General features: G+C 44.1%; 1 protein-coding gene across 4 annotated transcripts in view; it reads right to left on the bottom strand.

Moving 5' to 3' along the window:
* Positions 1–22325, bottom strand: part of Phf20 (PHD finger protein 20) — a 113307-nt gene that overhangs the window by 44383 nt on the left and 46599 nt on the right. Inside the window, exons 3-5 of one of the 4 annotated variants that reach the window (NM_172674.2) lie at positions 13624–13795; positions 11261–11345; positions 1211–1290 (exon numbers count right to left, since the gene is read on the bottom strand). In NM_172674.2, the coding sequence (NP_766262.2) occupies positions 1211–1290; positions 11261–11345; positions 13624–13795 (337 nt within the window). The remainder of the gene's footprint in view (positions 1–1210; positions 1291–11260; positions 11346–13623; positions 13796–22325) is intronic. The other 3 variants (XM_006499338.4, XM_006499339.2, XM_017317827.2) reach the window with 3 other exon arrangements.

Raw genomic sequence — 22325 nt, 5'->3', positions numbered from 1 at the left:
GATGGGGTTCATGGCTCACACCTACAGTCCCAGCACTTGGGAGGTGAAGCAGGAGATCGCTCTGAGTTAGAGAATAGCCTAGGCCAGAGTGAGACTGTCAGAAAATACACTTCATTTTAAAAGTTGGACTTTTGCTATCAGGCACTGAGGAGTCTCGGGACCTGTCCTAACCACCAATTCCATCTAGTTCGTACGTCAGTTCTTTCACCAGTACCAACTCATTCCACAAGTTAACAAAAATGTTAAAAGCACAGGTGAGGCTTCTCAGGTGGGCAGGAAGCAGGTAAAGAGAAAGAAAGCAACAATTATCTTGGCAAAATTTCACCATTTTCTCAATGTTTTTAGAGAAAAGCAGCAAAGGCAAAGCCACTCCTGAGGCTCCTGGCAAGTTCTCCTGCCCGCGACGTCTACACAGAACCTGCTGTAATCGGCACCAAGTAAAGCACTTGCTCATCTCAGGGAAAGACCAACAGGGCAGAGCATCCCAATCCGGTCAACCTCCTCCCTAAGGGGAGGAACCACTGAGGGACTCAGAACTAAAACCTGTGTAAGCTCAACTAGCTGGAACTACCAGAACTTAAAAGAGCCCCAAAGATACTTGGTACAGACTTGGTTGGATTAAAACATGAGGAGGCAAGAGAAAGGGAGGAAATCATAAAGTATTTCAGGAGGGCTCAGAGCTCTGGGGCCGTATTTCCAGGAGCAGACCTTGGGCTCTATGCTCAGGCAGGGGAGAATGGGTCACCAGGACACTTGACTTCAAAGCAGGCATATGTAGCTGCTATGGTTGCCAAGTGCACAGCAAAGACAAGCTAAGCTGTGAGCTCCCAAGCCACGGTCTAAGTCATGTCAGAAACACCACCAGACAAGGGAAAAGTGCGCAAGTGTGCTCTCGTTCTCAACCAGCTCCCTGTGTTGTGTGAGGGTGCAGGAAGAAGGGAAAGGGGAAGCACTCAAGACACTTGAGAAGAAATGAGAGAAACAAACAATGGGGGCTGTGCTCAGCATTTGTAAAGAAGAGAAATCTGTGAAGGGGGAATGGACAAAGAAACACAGATATTTACAACTTCTGAAAACTTTCTGGTGAAACTGTCAAGATGGAGGAAATAAAGACTTGTCATCAGAAACACATGTAATGTCTTTATTTGAGAAACATAAGTACAAGTGTTAGCATAGTTCGGAACACAAAAGCACAAACCACATTTCTCACCTGATCTTTGGAAAAAGCTTTGACATGAATATGTTTGACAGTTTGAACTACTCCATCATAAAATTTCACAGTGTAAGTACCTAAAATTCAAGAAGATATCATGATTTTAACTTGCTGTTTCATGAAAGCAGCAATTTTTAAAGAATACACACAAAGGAGCTCCAAACAGGATAAATGACCATGTGGTTTTTACAAAAGTTTAAGAATCACATTGCGGGCAGATTCAGCACAGTGGTAAAGGACCTACCTACTTAGCATGCACAGAACCCTAAGTTCAACTCCTAGCGCGCACACACATGCACACACACACACACAAAGCGCAAATTTAACTTCCTTCATTTACTGGTCAAGAATGGGTTGCTTTTTATCTGTAGAATTCAGAATTTGCTTTAAATTTTTCTATACTGTTTCATTAAAGAATTGTGTGTACTGAATTTGAGCCAAAAAAGAAAGAACAGTAAAACAAAATAATTAAGAACTGAGAAAAACGCAGACTAATTCCTTAGTGCATGACATTTACAATTTTTTCTGTTTTGAAGGGCATTTATCATGTTTCTTAAGAGGCTGTGTGAACCTCAAAATATGAGAACCTATCTCGGCTAAAAGCCTAAATGTGGTCTGGCAGTTGTTCAATAGGAATCCTGTGAAAAAAAGCTAGAAACCTGTAATGAGTGGGTGTGCTTGTGGATTTGTTGGTGCTGAAGACTGGCCTGGCACATGCTAAAGCCATTCTCTGCCACTGAGCTGTACCCCAGCCCCTCAAACCTTCCCTTCCCAAGGGGAAAAAACATCCAACTACAAAAACCCTCACTAGCCGCATCAAAACCGAGCTAATCCATGTCCTGCCTTCCCTGTTTGTCTAGGGAAAGTAAGAAACAGTCACTCTTATCCAGTGGCCTGCTAACAGTCATGTAATAGATCATTAGTGGTTCACACAGTTCAGGGAAAACCCCTAAGAGGTACTAGAAAAAGACAGTAATAAAGGTAGAAAGTGCTCTCTGTCACCTCTCCACTTCCTCCTAAGAAATGGGACCCAGCTATGCTGCCAAGCTAGACCCATATCCTAGGCTCCAGCAACCTTCCTGCTTCAGCCTCCCACAGACCACCATGCTCCACTCTTACCTCTTCACTGCACATTCCCTTCCTACCCCTCTATCCTTCAGTCCTCAACAGGGCCTGGTCACTAAGTAAAGCCCAAACACCTGCCTCTAGTACTGAAAGTTCAATATAATCAAAGCTCAATTATTTTCCAAGCCTTCCTCTCAATCAATCAAATTCCCACCACCTCAGAGTGGCTCATTCTTACCCACTGAGGCACCTGTAACATCCATTCCTATTTCATCTTTTTTTTTTTTTTAAAAATAATGTAGTTGAAAATAGCAGCTGTACAGTAATGCTGGCTCTTACCAGCTCACAAGTTGTTTTGTTTTAAAGACGGGATCTCATAATGTAACTCAACTAGCCTGGTACAGGCTGTGTAGCAAGGGTTGGCTTGATCTCGGAGTTAACATCCAACCTCAACCTCCCGAGTGCTAGGACCACAAGTGTAGGCCACCATACCCATCTCCACACTGTAACAGAAGTATCTTCCTACCTAGTGAGCCCCAGGCAGTCAGCTCACATGACTGAGACACTGAGACCCTGTAACAGTTCAGCAAAAGCTTCCTGGTTCCCAGCCAGTGGCCAGTTCCCTCCGCTCTGGCTTTTTGAAATCCTCATGTGCAATCCTGCAGAAACTTAGATCTCTTAAGAGAAAGGCTCATAAGTCAACTAACTTCTTCCTCACACAGCACATGGTACACAACAGCCAGTACTCAAAGTAGTCAGTCATACCGGCAGCATCAGCAACTCCTGAAAAGTGCAGTTTACCACCACGCCCTAGAGACCGAGAATGAGGCGTGCTGGGGTCGGGCGCACGTGTGTTTTAGCAGTCCTTCAGCTGGCTCTGATGACACAAACCTGAGACCCACTCAAGACTACTAGCAGCTACCTATGCACATTTACTCCTGGCAATTATAACACAGGTATCCTCACCCAGAAGGAAACTGACAGGAGCCTATCAGAACACACAGATAGGCTTGGCTAAGTTAAACAGCAGCAGTTAGACTCAGACTTGGATAAAAGCAAGAAATCCTAACTGCTCTCTACACCACTGGCTCAGCAATGGCTTTTGTTTAAGCCCCAGCCTCTCCCTGCCTACTCTGTAAGGTGACGTCTGCCAGAAGAGCAACAGCAGCCACTGCTCCCGAGTGCTAAGCAGGCACTTCCGCTTCTCTGGCTTTGAAGATTTACTTATTTTTAATTATTTTCCTTTATCTCTATTTTATGTATATGGGTCTTTTGCCTGCACATGTCTGTGTGTCCCATGTGTGCAGTGCCTGAGAGGCCAGAGGAGGGCATTAGATCCCCTGGAACTGGAGTTACAGATGGTTGTGAGCCACCATGTAGAAACTGGGAGTCAAACTTGGGACCTCGACAAGAGCAGCCAGTGCTTTAAGCACAGAGCCGTCTCTCTTCTCCAGCTTGCTTGATTTATTTATTTAGGTTTTACTTTTATAGGGGCGGTGAGATTTTCTTCTTTGTTTTTTATTGTTTGAGGTGGCATCTTACTCTGTAGCCCAAACTGGCCTTGAATTTACCAGATAGCTTAGGCTGACCTCAAATTCATAGTGATTCTCCTGCCTCAGCCTCACCAATGTTGGGATTATGGACAAGCAATGACACACTATCCAGGTCTTGAAGAATTCTCATAGGCTAAGGAGATGGATCAGCTAAGGACTCCAGTACTGAAGTGAAAAAGACCAGCCATGGCAGCCTATAATGCCAGCACCTACAAGACAAACAGGAAGATCCTTGGCACTTGCTGGTCAGCTACTGTAGCCAAGCCAGCATTTCTAGGTTCATTAAGAGGAATTATCTCAAGAAATAAGGTGGTAAGCAAGGGGGCAGGGCTGGGAAAGGAGGATGTACAGACACACACATATACTGAACAAACAAGTAATAAAGATGTCTCGAGTACCATGGTTCAGTGCCACATCTCTGGCTTCCCAGGGATAAAGGTGAGGGACAGCAACATCAAGATCAAGCTCTCCTTTAGCATCTGTTAATTCAGTTTAATTTTATGTATGGTGTTTGTCTGCATGTATACCAGTGAGTGTACCATGAGCAGGTTTGATGTCCACAGAGACCAGAAGAGGGCACTGGAGACCCTGAAACTACAGGCAGTTGTGACCTACCATGTAGATACTGGGAATCAAACCAGAATCCGGTCTCCTGGAAAAGGTGTCAGTCCTAAGTGCTGAGCCATCTCTCCAGCCCTCTCCTTTGATCTTAAATACTTATAGTGTGCTGGGAAGCCACCCAAGACTATGCCATTAACAAAGAAAATTCAGTTACATTAAGAAGAAAATACAAAGGCGGTGGTGGCGCACGCCTTTAATCCCAGCACTTGGGAGGCAGAGGCAGGCGGATTTCTGAATTCGAGGCCAGCCTGGTCTACAGAGTGAGTTCTAGGACAGCCAGGGATACACAGAGAAACTGTCTCAAAAACAAACAAACAAAAAACAAAAAACAAACAAGCCGGGCGTGGTGACTCATGCCTTTAATCAAGGAGGCAGAGGCAGGTGGATTTCTGAGTTCGAGGCCAGCCTGGTCTACAAAGTGAGTTCCAGGACAGCCTGGGCTACACAGAGAAGTCCTGTCTCAAAAAAAACAAAAACAAAAAACAAAAAAAAGAAGAAAATAGTCATCACACATGGTGACGTGTACCTACACTCGGGAGGCTGAGACAGGAGGATTGCCTTGAGTTCTAGATCAGTCTGGGATACCGTGTGGAAACAGACTGTGAACGTGATAGGAGGAAGGCGGGAGTACCATTTTTAGAGATAGTTTCAAGCTCTACAGTAGAAGAATGGGCACCATTTTCAGCTGTTTGGGATGAATTTTGAAGTTAACTCTTCTTGACGGCAGAAGCCAGAGTCCAACCTTAATTAAAGCTAAGAATAAGGCCCCATTCAGTAGCCTGTCCAGTCCAGCCTGGGATATTGTGTAAGAATGTGTCTTAAAAAGCAAAGAAAAGAGAGTTAGAATTAAAACCTACACCTGCCTGCTGACCTCTGACCAGTTCTTTTCCTATTGCCCATTCATTGTCCACGTCCTGACACCTAAGTCCAAACTACAGACCCAGAACACTAGCTGGCCAAGCTCAGGCCAAAGATCTGGAGGCCCCAAATCCTACTCCTGACCCTCTCAACATCCAAAGGACTATAAGCTCTCCTGTCCCCGCTCTCAAACTAAACACAGCCTAAGGGATACATCTGAGGGAAGAAGCCTACCAAGAGCCTAGCCCACGTCTGCAGGAAGGCCCAATGCTACTTTCAAGATTGCATGTGTAAGAACATTGCCTCTGTGGCTGGATAATGGTTAAGATCAAGCAGTGCTCTTTTGGAAGGTCTGAGTTAGATTCCTAGCATCCCCCATCAGGTGGCTCACAACTGCCTGGAACTCCAGTTCCAGAGAATATGACACCCTTTTCTAGCCTCTGCAGGCAAATGCGCACACACACACACGCACACACACACACACACACATTTTTTCAAGAACACTTTTTAATGGAATTCGTCCATAGGTGGTTGATAATAGAGTGATCTGCTGGCCATAAATCCTATCTAACAAGTAACATGTAAATATGTGACAGAAATACTTCTTGGCTGAGGCTGTAGCTCTGTGGTACAGCACAAGGCTGAGGTCCACCCCTAATGACAAAAGGGAAAAGCTTAGTCTAGCCTGACAGAAAGTCTACCTACCTTAGTTAGTTTAGCCCCCTGCCCGCTTCAGTGCCAAGTCAAACAAAGGAAGCCTTGCCCTCTGAGGCTAAGAACTCAGCACATCGGATAACCTTGGGAGCAGTCAGAATGCAGAAGGGAGGAGCATGAGAGCCCAACTACAGGCACTCTACAAGCTTGTCTTCTCTATGGCCGGTATACCTAGAACTCAAGCTAACCAGAGCTAGCTAGTTACATAACAAGATTCAAAACAAACGCCGGCGTGGTGGCGCACGCCTTTAATCCCAGCGCTTCGGGAGGCAGAGGCAGAGGCAGGCGGATTTCTGAGTTCGAGGCCAGCCTGGTCTACAAAGTGAGTTCCAGGACAGCCAGGGCTATACAGAGAAACCCTGTCTCGAAAAACAAACAAACAAACAAACAAAACAAAAAAAAAAAAAAAAAAAAGTACACTTGCCATCTCCCCTGGCAAGAGATCAGTGAATACCCAGGCATACTGGACAACTTGTTACCTTTCAGGAAGACCCCGTTGGGATGCTCTGGATAGGCATATGTGAACTACAGGAGATGCCATCCCAGAACTCTAGAGCCCTGCAGACCTCAACCCTTAGCTCTGTGCTCGTTGTCTTTATTCGTGTTCACACTTTCCTGTGAGCTTACTTTCTCACCTATAAAACAAGGATGAGTTTGATGCCAAGAACCTTTCTCCCTTCAGGTGACAGTGAGATGAGATGTGCAAATTCAGCCAGGTCTAGTGGCACAAACCAGCACTGGGGAGGAAGAGGCCAGGAAAGCATGAGCAGCTCAGCCCAGGCTACACAGTAAGACCCAGTCTTAAGAGCAACAGAGTATGGAAACCACTTAGTTAGCATAGAGTCTGTCATAGAAAAGCAGATCAGTAAGTGGCTCTAATAATTACCACTCAGCAAGTGAGTCACCCTGAAAGAAGTCAGATCCTGCACGCGTGCGCCTATCTTCCTTTCATTTCCCTTCGTGCAAATCTGCTCACAAGGTACTAACCTCCCCATACTCCACATGTAGCTCAGTTACAGCAGAAAGAAGATATAAAAAAGATCCGCTTCTGCAGAGACCTGGGAAGACCATTTCCACAGCATTTCCTGTGGTAAACACAAGCTCCCGGCACAGGCCCAAAATAGACTGAACTGGAGGAAAGGGGAGCACACGACCTAGAAACTCCCATCTAATTAGGGGGGAGACTTGCCGAGTGCACTCACCCTTAACCCCATCATGGAGGAAGCACCAACACAAGAACTGTTGCAAATTCAAAGCCAGCCTGGTCTATAGAGTTGTCTCAGACCAGTTTGGGCAATGTAAGAGCAACAGGAAGGAACCTATCTTGTTGCTAATGCTAGCCACTTGCAGTTTCTTCAAGGAGAAAGCCTTGTGAACAGTAGTGCTCCACGGAGTGAAGGTCATGAGGCTCTGGGCATGACAGTCCATGCTGGTAAGCCAACTCCTAGGAGGTCTGAGGCAGAAGGAGCAGGTAAGTCCAAAAACTCAAGGTCAGCCTCAGCCAGACTCTCTCAAGGAAAAAAAAAAAGTTGCAAAGAGGAGTCAAACAGCCCCTGACAAATAAGGCCAAGGTCAACTCACCAAAGATGACCACACACACACACACACACACACACACGCACCGAACCCAGAATCCTATCATTCCTATAAAAGCTAGAGCTGGGGGTATAACATAGCTTCCAATTATGGCTGCTTCACACTAAAAAACAATAAAAGCTGGGCATGATGGCCCAAATTTGTAATCTTAGCACTTGGTGGGAGAGGATTGCTATGAGCTCAAGGCCAGCCTTGACTGCATAGTGAGATCAGGCTAGCCAGGAGTTTGAAGTGAGATCCTAATTCAAAAACAAAACAAAAACCATGTGGGTGTAAGGATTTTATAGTCTCAGCACTCTGGAGGTAGAGGCAGTAGGATCACTAACCAGCCAAGGGCACCCTCAACCACACAGTTCAAAATCTGCCTGGCTACAGGACTCTACCTCAAACAAACCACCCCCAAAGATTCATTATCAATGGCAAGTACTGCTCTGTCTCTTTTCCACCAATTAACTGATTTCCCTAAGAAACTCTTGAGTTATTTAGGGCTGACTAATCATGCCAAACCCACCATGACAGTAGCTGCTGTTCCCCCACTCTGTCCACACTCCCCACAGCCTGCTCAGCCTCAGGAAAACCCCCAAGGAAGTTAAGAGCAGTAAGAAAATTGAGCAGAAGATGAATACACAAGCTGGTTTTCCCTGGGTTCCGCTGTCTCCTAGCAGCTTGGACTAGATGGCCTAGCTCAGAGGAAATGAAAGGCTTCCTGCCAGCAGAGCTCCCCCTCCCCCTCACAGGTCCCTCGTGACTACTGAGAAAACCAACTGAGGTAGGGAGAGAAATCCAGGATAGGAAGGAAAAGAAAGTCAAGAGCTTGGAATCTAGCTTTGAGGTAGGATGCTGTCCTCACACAAATGAAGCCTTGAATTTATTTAACACCCAGAACTGAAAACAAAGTGAACAAGGAGCAAAGGGAGAGAAAGAGGGGTGGGGCAAGATGGCATATGCCTGGAATCCAGATGAGGCTGAGGCAGAACTACAGGTTCCAGAGGCAAATTTGTCTCAGAACAAAACCAGTCGAGCACTATAGTTAGCAACCAAGCCCACAAAGACAGCACCTAAGAACTAGTGGACAGGGTGACACTGCTCAGAGAAAAGAAATCACTGGCTTCACTTCCATAACTTTCCCAGAATGCTTCAACAGCCTCCCACTTTAGGATTTAGCTCACTCTATATCCTCTCACCCTCCTTCCAATCGATCAGTCTCAAGAACCACCAAGGCGTTTAGCACAATATAGACAGGCCTCAGCAGAAACCTCACTCAGTCCCCATGTCCTTCAACAAAGTAAATGAAGCAGCTGGAATTAAGTCAGAACTATAGAACCCATCACCAGGTGGCCAATGACCACCTCATGAGCCCATGGCCTCAAGACTCTCCTTCCTAGAACCTAGCTCATGAGAAAACCACTGAAAGGACTTGGCCTTTTAATTTGCAAAGCTACTCCAGTTTTTTATTATTGTTTGATTCATTGTATTTGGTTTTTTCCTGAGACAGTCTCACTGTGTAGCCCAGTGGCCTCTAACTCAGTATGTAGCCCAGAGCTGATTGCAAACTTGGGATTACCTAGTTCTAGTTTAGCCTCCCAAGGCATGTGCCACCATGTCCAACTGCAGTTGCCCCAACTTAAAAGCTGTTTAAAACTGCTAATTAACTACAGCCAATAATATACGCAATGGTGTTCATTCCTTAATGACTTCAAACGTATTTCACATCCACCCCACACCCACCCCTTCCCCTTATTAGGATTTGTCTGGTCCGTCCTGCTCTTGCACTGTGTCCTCCATCCCCAATGTACACTGTACACTGGCTTCTTTCTGCCTTACTAGGTCTTCTGGTTGCTGTCATGATGCCAAGCTCAGAGCTCTGTAAACACTACATGTAAAATGTCAGTTTCTAAGACTTCTGTGACCTCTATGAAGCCACCCTCTACTTTTCTAAGAGATCACTTGCTCCCCACAAAGCTCCTGGAATCCTCTTCCTCCATCTGCCCCTGCTTGCCTTTGTGTATCTGGTCCCAGTCACTCTATTCCAGTCCTACCTCCTGTGAACTTGGCCAGCACTAGAACAAAAGATGGCCTCTGCAAACTACTGTTACTTCAAAAGTGACTCATAGAACTCCCCCAAAATTTCATCCTAGCAGAAAGGCTGGTGCTCCCCAAAAGAATACCTCCAGTAAATCTTATTGGAAGAAAGAACATGACTTGATCGCCCTGTAGCTATAGGCCCTTTATGAACCGAATGAACACTTGGCTACAAAAGCCAGTAAAGGAAGAAAGACCACCTTGAGAATGAGACTCTGGAGAAGCAGACCTCCCTTGAGCCAACTATTTCTAGTTCAAAGAGGACTTGCAGTGTCCCCAAAACAAGCTCTTCATAAGATATATGTGAGAAACACTAATTAGAGATGTAATTTTGGAGTATATAACATATATATATTATATATAAGACATAATTTAGTGAAAGATGGGACTATCCAAATGCACTTCACGTGAACTGGAAATCAGTAATTGTTTAGTTAGCTCACAAGACGGAACATCACTTTGGAGGTTTCTCTAGACAATGTTAACGATTCCCAGACAAAATGTAATCATCCCAACACTTGACAGAGTACTGAATAAACCGCTGAACAACTTCATGGGATGGAAAACCACTGTGTGCCAGGCCTTGGTATGCAGGACTTTAACCCCAGCACAGGAGGCAGAAACAAACAGGATCCCACTGAGTTCTATAACAGCCAAGGGTTCATAGTGAGATTCTGTCTCAAAAAAAAAAAAAAAGTCAAAAAGACCAAAACCCCACAACAATAACAACAAAACGGCCAGGGTTGGTCATTGTTGGTTTTGTTTTCTTTTGATTTGCAGTGCTCGGGATTGGTTCAGGACCCCATGCATGCCAGGCCAGTGCTCTATCACCAGCTACATCCTCAACCCCTTGACCTGACACAATGGGCCTCTGACTGCCCAAAACATTCACTCCGGAGATCAGGGCCACACACGCAGACATCCTGCTAGAATATGCTAAGGAAACACTTCGTGTGGACACAGAGTCTCTTCTGATCATACAAACCACTTCCCATACCACTCCCTTATACTCAAAAAATTGCATCTTTTTAAAATTAAATTCCTGGCCCTGTCTTCCCACATGTTCAGAACTGCTAGGCAGCCACACTCAGGGTTCCCATCTCTGTGTCTCAGGTTCTATCCTAGTCACCTTGTATCCACAGAGCATATGTTCAAATGTTTGGTGATATTTAATTAATTTGTAAGTTGTTCACAAATAAATAAAATAAACAATGAATGGTATTTATCACCAAAATATCAGGGTTCTAGAGAAAAAGAACCCACAGACCTCTCAGCAGAATCCATGGTGCTTGGTTGAAATTTAGTAGCAAAGAATGAATCTCCTCCCTCTCTTTCTTTCTCTTTCTTTCTTTTTAAAGTAGGAGAGTGAACCTATAAGAAATCCCTCCCTCATATCCAGCTTTCTTTCCATTTAGAATCTCTTCCTAGTGCCAGACATATGCCTAGTACCAGCTGAAAAAATATTGCTAGGTAACAAATCCTGATACATTATTAGGTACTCAAACTATAAAAGTTCCCCTACAGCAGAAGCAAAAACATCCACAACTGAACACCTTACCATCCTTGTTCACAGCAGTGACTCTGGCTGGATAAAATCGACAGTCAGACCAGCAAGCAAGCACTTGCTGGTTTATTTGAAATTCCTATAAAAAAAAAATAAAATAAAATAAACGTCCAGTTTCCGACTGAATCTCCTAGGGAGCACATTACAGCACAATTGGTAAAGCAGCAGGGATGCACGTGAGCAGTAAGGGAGGGCTGTGCAATGCTGAGACTCGGCAACCCTAGCACGAGCATCACTGAGGCAAAACCATCGGAGTTTGAGTCAGTCTTAGCCACACAAAAAGATTCTTCTTCAAAAATAAATAAAGGGCTGTCAAGATGGCTCAGCAGTTGTAGGTGAGTACTGCTCACACATGAATTCTATCCCCAGGACACACATACTACAAATATAACAAGGGACAACAGCTCTTGCACGTTTTCCTCTGTCAGCTAAAACCTGTGTTGTGGCATAAGTACATGCATACACGCACGCACACACACACACACACACACACACACACACACACACACACACACACACACACACACACAAAATAAAAGCAGACCAAGAGAGTAGACTAGAATGGGCCATTAAGATGCAAGATGATTCCAATGTTCAGCATAAGGAACCAAAAAATAAGGTTAGGGCTAGAGAGTTGGCTCAGGAGTTAAGAGCACTCACTTCTCTTGCATAGGACCTGAGTTCAGTTCCCAGCACCCACATGGTGGCTCTATAACAGTTACACGAGACTTGATGCCCTCTCTGACCTCCAAAAGTACCAAATACATATACGCAGGCAAAACACCCATTCAAATAACAGTAAAGAAATCAATCTAAAAATGATTATACACATCTTTAATCCCAACATTCAGAAAACAGAAGCAGGAGGATCTCAGTGAGTTCAGGAGTAACCTGCTCTACATAATGAGACCCTGTGTCAAACAACCAAAAACAAACAAACACGGCTAAGATCTAAGAGTCCAGGCCCTATGACGGGGAGGTCTAGGTAGGCACAGGACAACATTGAGACAATCTTCTGCTATCCAGTATTCATAACGAAAGGGAATCTAAGAGTCCTGGGCCACAGAGAACACACCTAGTTTAGGAGCTGGAAGAAATGAGGCTCCTTATCTTCAGGGAAGCAGCGTCAGGGCATTTCATACCACCCACACTGCTGCCTGGTCCCTGACCAAGGGAGGCACTGGTGCACAGTGTCATGCTGTTCTCTCAGCACAGTGTACATTCAAAGACTACAGATGACCACAGAATGATCAAACGGAACAGTACTGAACAACCCTAAACTGGAAGGGAAAGAAGGCAAAACAGAAAGGCCAGCCAGAGTTCAAGTTCCTCTGTGAGGTTAGAATGGAAATTGGAATCCAGACTGAGACAGATCCTAAAGATGTCTCAATGTCTGTTTTAAACAAAAGTGAAGGTTGTATGTCATTCTGAAGGCAATTAAAACTCCAGGAACAATAATGAAATTTAGAATCGCTGAAACAATCCAACCAAGTCCAAGTCCTCCAGGGCTCGTCAGACTATATAAAACAAGCTCCGGACCCACATATAAAATGACTGCTCCACAGATGAGCTTAGCACAGCAAAGCATCTTCCAGGCCACCTTACCTAGTATACACTACTCTACACACAGTGAGTCTCGATTTCAATCACTCATTCATTATTCAACAATTTGGTGGAGGAATAGTTTTGCTTATTGTTGGTTTTAAGATGGGTCTCATTATGTAGCTCTGGCTGGCCTGGAACCTGCTGTTTAAAGCTGGCTGGCCTGGAACCCTAGCACACATTCTGCCTCTACCTCTCATCTACTGCTTTGGTTTGATTATTCAGTTTTTGACCTCTTGAGCCTCCTGTCCCTCCACACCCTCAGGGTTGGGATTAGGGGCATATAGCATCATTCCTGCCATGGGAGAGGAGGTGGGTGGTGGAGCTGAAGACAAGGTCTTACTTTGTAGCCTAGGCTGGCCTCAAACTCAAAGCAATCTGTGAACCTTGGCCTCCCAAGAACCAGGATGAGACACCACACCGGGTTTATTATAAAAATATTTCCTGAAGACCTATTCTGTGCCCAGTAATATTTTGATCACTAGGGAAACAGTGGTCTCTAAAAAAGGTATAAGATCATATTCATATGGATGGAAACCCAAAGAAGTTAGTTTATGAACTATTACATCAATTGCACCAAACAGGTGAAAACTGAACTCTAGAGGAGCCCCAGTCCACAGAGACCTGACGGCTACCAAGGCAAGGATTGCTCTCCAGTGGGTACTGAGTTGTCCAATGAAGATCAAAGCCTAGACACAAACTCCTGCAGCTGAACAGCCTCAGTCACTACAGAGCTCCAGGGATTTGCTACTCACAGAAGAGCCATCCTCATCATGTAAACCCTCTTTCCTCAGCTGGATCTTCTCTAAAGGGCGCAGATAAGGACTGTCCCAGCAAAACCACTCATCGTAACGATGGTTCCAACGCTTGAAATGGATGAGAACTCTCCCTTCTTCGTAGTCAATGTCTTCAATATGAGCTGGATACCTGGGTCAGAAAAAAAGGAAATTATTACTTTAATGCCTATTCAAAATAGCCAAGCCTCTTCCCACAGAGCACAATTACAAAAGTATTTATGACACAACTTTTTAAAAAATTCTTATTTGTTTTTAAGGATTTATTTATTTGCATGAATGTTTTGCCTGCATGTATGTTTGTGTACCACTTGTGTGCCTACTGCAGCCCACATAAGTCAGAAGAGGCAGTGGAGTTACAGATGGCTTTGAGTGGGTGCTAAGGAATCAAAGCACAGGTCCTCTGAAAAAGCTGCCAGTGAGCTTAACTGCTGATGTAAGCATCTCTCTAGTGCCAAAGTCCTACACTTTAAAACCAGGCATGGGGAGTAGTACTGGCCTGCAATGCCAGCATTCGGGGGCTAATTTGCAGAGAGATTACTGCAAAATTGAGGCCAGGTTTACTTGGGCTTTATGAATACTGTCTCAGAAAGAGAAGAAACAAAAACAAAACCCTTAACATTTTGTGATGCTGTTTAACTGGGTCAAATAATTATAGAAGATAATAGACTTGAATTCAAGTCTAATGGGCCACGGCTGACACACACCTGTAATTACAGAGCTAAAGCAGGAGAAAGTGCCACGAATCCCAGGCCAACCTGGACTAGAGATCCTGTCTCAAAATAAACAAAAACAAATAATAAAAGTCTTGATCTGGAGCCAATGAGATGGCTCTGCAGGTAAAAGCACTTGCCACACAGACTGACAATCTGAGTTCCATCAGCAAAACCCACACTGGAAGGAAAGAATAAACTCCAAAAGTTGTCCTCTGACCTCTTTGTGCATGCCACAGGGCACACACTCAGACTTTGTAAAAGATCTCAACAGAGTCCTTTCTTAGTTGACCAACTATTAACTTTTCAGAGCCTGAGTCCACTCATGTGAAGTCAATCACAGAACCAGTTAGCAGAGAAGACATATACACAAGTCCTGAGTACACTGGAGGCAAGAAGCAAACATGACCTTTCTGTCTATATCAGCATGTATCTGTAAACTATAACAAGCCTAAAACACAGGCTGGTTTTGTTCAGTTTTGTTTGAGGTGTTCTATTTTGTTTGTGTGTTTAGTTAGTTGGTTTTCTGAGACAGGATTTCTTGTGGCCCATGTTAGCTTCAAACACTATGTCAGTAAAAATGGACTCAAACTGCTGATGCTCCTGCCTCTCCCTTCTGAGTACAGGGATTATAATGAGGGGCAGCACAGCGAGCTGTTCTTGAGCATCTGTAGGCCATATAATGAAGCACTGTGCAAATACTGAAAAGAGCAAGGTGATTCCTCCTGTACTGAGACACAACACAGCACTCTGGGATATACTGCTACCTCAAGTGTTTACGCCTTTATTACATTTTATTAATTGTGTGTGTGCAGGTATGCCACAGCACACGAGGATGTCAGAGGACAACTTTTGCAAGTCAATTCTCTCTTCCCAGAGTATGGATCTCAGGTACAGAACTCAGGCCATCAAGCTTGATGGCAAGTGCCTTGACCTGCTAAGCTATCACACATTATTCAAGTTTTCTGTTGCTGTTTGTTTGGTTGTTTGTTTGTTTGTTTGTTTGTTTTAAGACAGGGTATTACTATGTAGCCCTGGCTGGACTTGAACTCAGAGATCTGCCTGCCCCTGCCTCCAGAATGCTGGGGTCCAAGGTGTGTGCCAGCATACCCAGCTATTACTTCTTTTTAAAGGAAGGTGAAAATATCTGGAAGGATGCAGAACTGTGGCCAGTTCAGCCTATGGGTGATGTCAGTCTCTATTCCAACCTTTCTAGATTAAGAGTTGGGAAATCAAACAATGTTCCTTCATTCCCTTCCAATGAGCAATCAAGGTGACAGAGACCCATACATAGTTCAGTAATCAGACCAACCACTCACATGTAAATCAGAATGTGCTAAAATGTAGCTGCTGGGCTGGAGAGATGGCTCAGCGGTTAAGAGCACTGACTGCCCTTTCAGAGGTCCTGAGTTCAAGTCCCACAACCACATGGTGGTTCACAACCATCCGTAATGAGATCTGATGCCCTCTTCTGGGGTGTCTGAAGACAGCTACAGTGTACTTACATAAAATAAATAAATACATTTTTTAAAAATGTAGGTGCTGACTCAATAGCTTGGCCCTTTGACATCAGAGCACTAAGGAGTTCCTAGATGCAGCTCCTGCTGCTCTGCAAATGTCTAGCCACCAGTTACATCAGTGTTAAAGAGAAATTGTGGGAGTGGCAATGACAAATGACTTTCCAGCTGCCAAGGCTCCACTGACAGCCCTCCAAACTGGTTCTCCAAAGACAGCATCCTTGAGTCACACAACTCCAATCCTTCCCTGTTTTATAAGATCCTGATTCCCTGTATTAAATCTTTTTATGGCTAAAATACTCAAGAGCCCTGAGCAGAGTGGCACACTCCTGTAATCCTAGCATTCATGAGGCAGAAGATTGAGAACTATAGGGCAGCCTGGAATTATACAGTCAAATACTCTTCCCCCAAAAGATAGTATTGTAGCATACACCTATAATTGCAGCACAGGAGGGCCACTGCAAGTTCAAGGTCTGCATGTACTGAGAAGCAAGACTGGAGAGATGGCTCAGCAGGGAAAGGTGGCTGCCACCAAGAAGCCTGATGCTCTGAGTTCAATCCCTGAATCCTCCATGATGGAAGGAGAACCAGCTCCTACAGGTTGTTGTCTGATCTCCGCATGCATACCATTCTGTGCACGCATATACAAACATAAATAATCTCTTAATATGCCTTAAAGCAAAATCCTGTCTCAAACAAAACAAAGTTGGGTGTGGCAACACTTTGAGTAAGAGTGCCAAGGACCACCTCAACAACAGCAAATTGGCAACCATACTGGGCTCTATGGGCCTCTGAGAGGAACTGGAGAACTGGATCAGTGGTGAAAAGCTCATACTACTCTTGCAGAAGACCCAACTTTGGTTCCCAGTAACAATACTGGGTGACTCAAAACTGCCAGGAACTCCAGCACCAAAAAAATCCATTACGTTCTGAACTCTGAAGGCGCCTACTTTCTTTCACATGTGCACACAGACACACAGACACACACATATATACATAATATTTTAAGTAACTGTGGTGGTTTGAATAGCAATAGCCCCCATAGGCTCATAGGAAGTGGCATTATTAGGAGGTGTGGCCTTGTTGGAGGAAGTATATCACTGTGGAGGAAGGCTTTGAGGTCATATATGCTCAAGCTACACCCAGTGTGGCATACAGTTTCCTTCTGCCACCATGTTTCCTGCCAAGATAATAATGAACTGAACCTCTGAAACTGTAAGCCAACTCCAATTAAATGTCTTCCTTGTAAGAATTGCCTTGGTCACAACAATAAAATCTTAACTAAAACAGTTATTAAATAAATTTATTTATTTTTACTTTACGTGTATGGATGCTTTGCCTGCATGCATGTCTGCTTGTGTGCATCACATGCATACCATGGATGCCAGAACAGGGTACTAGATCCCCTGGAACTGAAGTTACAGTTGTTAACAGCATATGGATGCTGGGAATTGAACCCGGGTCCTGTAAAAGAGCAGCCAGTCTCTTAACTAGTGAGCTATCGCTCCAACCACAATTTGAATTATTTTGTTTTTTGAGACAGAGATCACTGTGTAGACCTGGCTGACCTAGTGTGCTATAAACCAGGCTGGCTTCAAACTCAGAGTTTTTGTTGTTTTTATACTACTGTCAGGCCAGTCTTGAACTTGCAGTCTGCCTCCCAAGTATTGGAATTACAAGAAGAGTGTACTGTGTTGGAATATTCCAACTGTTAGCAGACCTAAAGAAAATTCTCCAGGAGGCTCAACAGTACCCAAGGGAACAATGTTTCTTAAAAGTGGTCTGTCTTCTCCATTTCTCCACAGTGACAGAGTTGGGGTTAGAGAAATAGTTCAGCACATAAGAGCACTTACTGCTCTTGTAGACAACCACATGATGACTCACAATTGCCTATAAATTCCAGTTCCAGGGGATCCAGTGCCCTCTTCTGATCTTGCAGATTCCTGCATGGGCCTGAAACATATACTCTGGTATTGGTACTATACACACACTCATAAGAAATAAATATTCTTAAAATAAAAAAATAAGTGACAAGATGCAAATTATTCCTGGGTGAGGGGACCTTCTGTTTATCATAAAAAGAAGCAGTACTAATGACCATCTTAGACACTGACCCAGTAGAACTTACAAGATCACAGCTGCTACCTGCCTTGGGGACAGCTTAGTTCCATCAGTCACAGAGCTTTATTATGTGCCAGTAAACTACAGGCTCTGACCCCCCACCCTTGAGGCAAACTAGACTCATGAACTGACTAAACTTTAAGACTATTAGGTTGAACTACAAGGAGATTAGCAATAGGAACTGCTTTCACCAAATAATGTCACATGGCTCTGTCACATGTCAACTCAACTATAAGACAAGCAAGAGGGGATAGGCAGAGGCTGACATGTGAGTTGCTGAGTATTCCATTCACAGGCAGGAAAAGGAAGACAGAACCTCACTGCAGTACATACCTAAGAGCCACACGCAGAGACGCCTCTGTAACTGGCACTGTAGCCAGAGCTCACATTTCCTTGTTTTGTTCTTTTCAGGCTTTGTTTTTAATTCTGTATGTGTGGGTGTTTCGCCTGTAGTATGTTATGTGCTCTTGGATGTCAGAGAAGAGTTGGATCCTCTAGAACTAGAGTTACAGATTGTTCTGAGCCATTATGTGTGTGCTGGGAATCATAGCTGGGACCTCTAGAAGAACAGAGCTCTTAACAGCTGAGCCATTTAACTAACCAACTGTCTTTTTTTTCTTTAGAGACAGAGTCTCACTATGTAACTCTGGCTAGCCTGGAACTCACAATAAGCCTGTGTCTACAGAAGGAATAGAAGAAAGAGCAACACTTCCAACGACAGAAGACTCTGTAATTAGAGTAGGATTCAGAAAAGCAAAAGGCAGAGAAGGGGAGAACCCAAGAAGAGAAGAAAGCAAGGCAGCTCTGCAGAAGAGGGACTCTGGGAGATGGCAGGAGTTCTCCAAGAGTCAAAAGGTTGTGGAAACTAGGCCTTGTGGCACACACCTGGAATCTCAGCACTCCGGAAGCAGAGGCAGTTAAATCAGGTTCAAGATTACCTTCAGTCTGAGGTTAGCCTGGGCTAGAGACCTCAAGAAGTAAATAATTTAAAAAACAGGTTGGGAGTGTTTCTGAGAAAGAATGCAGTCAGGTTAATCAGACAGTAGAGAGGGAAAAACCAACAAGGAAATTCAGGAAGCAGCTACTCTGCCTGATCCTTACGAATGGGCAGCTAGGCCCCAGAGGAGAGCTTCCCAACCAGTCCTTAGCCAGCAAGATGGCAGCACATAGGTAAAAGTGCCAACCACTAAGCCTGCCAGCCTGAGCAGGGTCACACAGTAGAAGGAGAGAATGAACTGCAGCAAACTGTCCTATGATCCCCAGGCACTCACAAATAAGGTTTTAAAAAAGCTGTCCCTGGCCCAGGATATGCTGGCCTAAAGGTCTCCAGGAAAAGTCTCTAGGGAGTTCTCTGGTCTCAGAGTCTCCATAAGGCTCACTGTGCTTTATGAAATATGGACCATTTTTATCGAGCTTCCTAACTCAGTCCCATAAATGGGTGACAAGAAAAGATAGCCTAACACAGTGGTAATCCCAGCACTCAGGAACAGCTTAGCCCAGCCTGGGCTTTATAATTTAGAAAGGAAAAGGGGGGGTAGAAGGAGGATAAGAGAGGGAAGGAGAGAGAAAATGAGAAACAGAAAGAACAAAAAAACAAGGACATAAAAAAGGTCAAGATGCCAGATCATCACCGTGTAATCAACAACTACTAAAACAACTGTTTGCAATTAACCACATGTCTTTCCAACAATCCTTGCAATGACTTCAAAATGTCTACAAGCTTAAGATAATCAAAGCTTTGTTTCTAGCTGTCACCTTTAATGTAACCTTTAAAGCATGAAGAAGCTCCCTTCTGTGAAACCCAGACTTGACAAACATGCCCAGCAGAGCAGACTCATCTTAAAGAGAACTAAAAAGGAAAACCAGCTGTAGGCATTACCTCTGCTTCTAAGATAATGCAATCCTCAGCAGTAGGGACCAAGCTCAGTAAGACTCTACAATCCTTTACAGCTTACTCATCCACTTAGGACCAACACAGAAAAATAATCTAATAACTCAACTACCATTCCCATTAGGATCCCAGCCCCCAAATCTTCATACAAAATTATTTTTCCTTCCACTGGCCAGTAAGTTGTCTCCCCACATGTATAACTATTACTCATGTGTGTGTGTATGTAAGAGAGAGAGAGAGAGAGAGAATGAGAATATAAGCTTTCTTCAAAGAAAGCATAGTTTTGAGACATAGCCTCTGATATTAACATACATGCAGTGGACAGTGGACATATGAACATATATATGAATATGCCAAAGCAGACCCTATTTCCTGACACTCCAGAGACATGAAGGTAACTGAACTCAAAGTCAGGCAGAACAGAACAAGCAACCCGAACCACCACTCAGGCCTGGGTGGCTGCTAATCCACACCAGTTCTTCTGACTCTGACCTTGAGCCAGTACTGAGAACAGACTGTGAGGAATCGCCAAGACCGTAAAGGAGACCTCAGAACACGCCCACATCTTCACTGTCTCAGAGGAAAGCAGGACCTATGAAATACGTGCATACCCCTGCCTTCAAAAGTGGGGTCTGATTATCCTGTGTCAGAAGGAACGGTAGGGGACTTCCAAAGCTAGGTCACACAAAAGTTCCTATTGGTGCTGGACAGATGCTCACATGTGTTTATTTCCAGAGGACCCAGGTTTAATTTCCAGTACCCACTTTGCAGCTCACAAAGATCTGTAACACCAATTCCAGGGGCTCTAACAACCTCTGTGGGCTTCAGACATGGTACACATACATTGCAGGCAAAACGCCCATACATATTAAATAAATGAATGAACAAACAAATGAGTAAATAAATAAATAAATAAATAAATAAATAAATAGTTCTGCATAGTTTATTGTGTAACAGTTTATAGCTGAGATAATTTCCATCTCGCCAGCTAGGTGCCTTACACTGCTATCCATGTATATGTATATGTATATATATATGTATATACACATGTATATGTATACACACATATATATGTATATATACACACACATATATATATGACTTATTTATTTTATGTATGTGAATACACTGTAGCTGTCTCCAGACACACCAGAAGAGGGCACTGGATCCCATTATTAATGGTTGTGAGCCACCATGTGGTTGCTGGAAATTGAACTCAGAACCTCTGAAAGAGCAGACAGTGCTCTTAACCGCTGAGCCATCTCTCCAGCCCATATATGTGTGTATGTATGCGTATATGTATATAACCATAAAACAAATATTTATAATTACATGCTTAAAATGGTTACAATAGTAACCTTGGGCTGGTGAAATGGCTCAGTTGGTAAAGGTATTTGCTGCCAAGCTTAACAACCCGATATAACCCCAAAAACCTAAATATTGAAAGGAAAACAATCAATCTATTTATTTAATTTTTGGTGGAAGGGATAATGTTATTTGGGAGGGGGATTCTTGTTGTACAAGCCTAACTGGCCTAGAACTGATCAGTCTGGCCTCCCGCCTCTGCCCCCCGAACATTGAAGTTACACCCAGCAAGTTACGTGTATTTTACCATACACAATATGCTGCTTTAGTCTATAGGCTCTTGGGTTCCATCATGGGAAAGCAGAGAACAAACAGGTGCTACACTGTGAAAACAGTTTCTATGGAAAGGCCTGTCTGCTGGGGAATCAAGGTACCCCCTCAAGCACTCACAGCAAAGTCCCCACCTCTATGACTGACTATGTCACTTTCAACTCCAAGCCTGAACCAGAACCTCCCAGGTAGGTTGCTCCTGAATTCTGACACCCAGAAACTTGGAGGAGAACAAATGCTTAACCTTCTTTCAAACCTCAAACCACTAAACTCTAAAGAAACTGCTATAATGTAATTAAGAACTAACAAAGTAGTATTTGCAGGATTCTTGTGGTTTTCTAAAAGTAGAGATCTGGGATTATCTGGTTTAAGAAATACTTCTGAAAGCTACTGTATAAACCAACATATCTAGGCTCATCAAGGAAAGAAGAGCTGGAGACCCAAAATTCCTACCAAGTCCTGGGAAGGGCTGACTCCACAGGCATGTACAGAGGAGCAAAAATTGCCTGCTCTAATTCTGGGATACAATGTTGACTTGTTCATACTGTGGGCCCCAAGCTGTAGGAAGGATGGCTTGTTGCTCAGGCTTGCCCTTCAGAGTAAAATAAAACTGCCTGTTACCAAAGCTCACATTACAACTGGCAATGCTGGGTAGGGATCTGGTCCCAAGAGCCCACACACATGCACATACACACATGCTCGAGCATGCGCACGCGCGCGCACACACACACACACATGAACTAGAAATACAAACAATATAGCGAAGTGAAGAGGCTGGAAGGGAGG

This window comes from Mus musculus, chromosome 2, assembly GCF_000001635.26.
Source record: "Mus musculus strain C57BL/6J chromosome 2, GRCm38.p6 C57BL/6J".
NCBI classification, from domain to species: Eukaryota; Metazoa; Chordata; class Mammalia; order Rodentia; family Muridae; genus Mus; species Mus musculus.
Note: the sequence above shows the minus strand (reverse complement) of the source record. Positions and strands in the feature narration are given on the sequence as shown.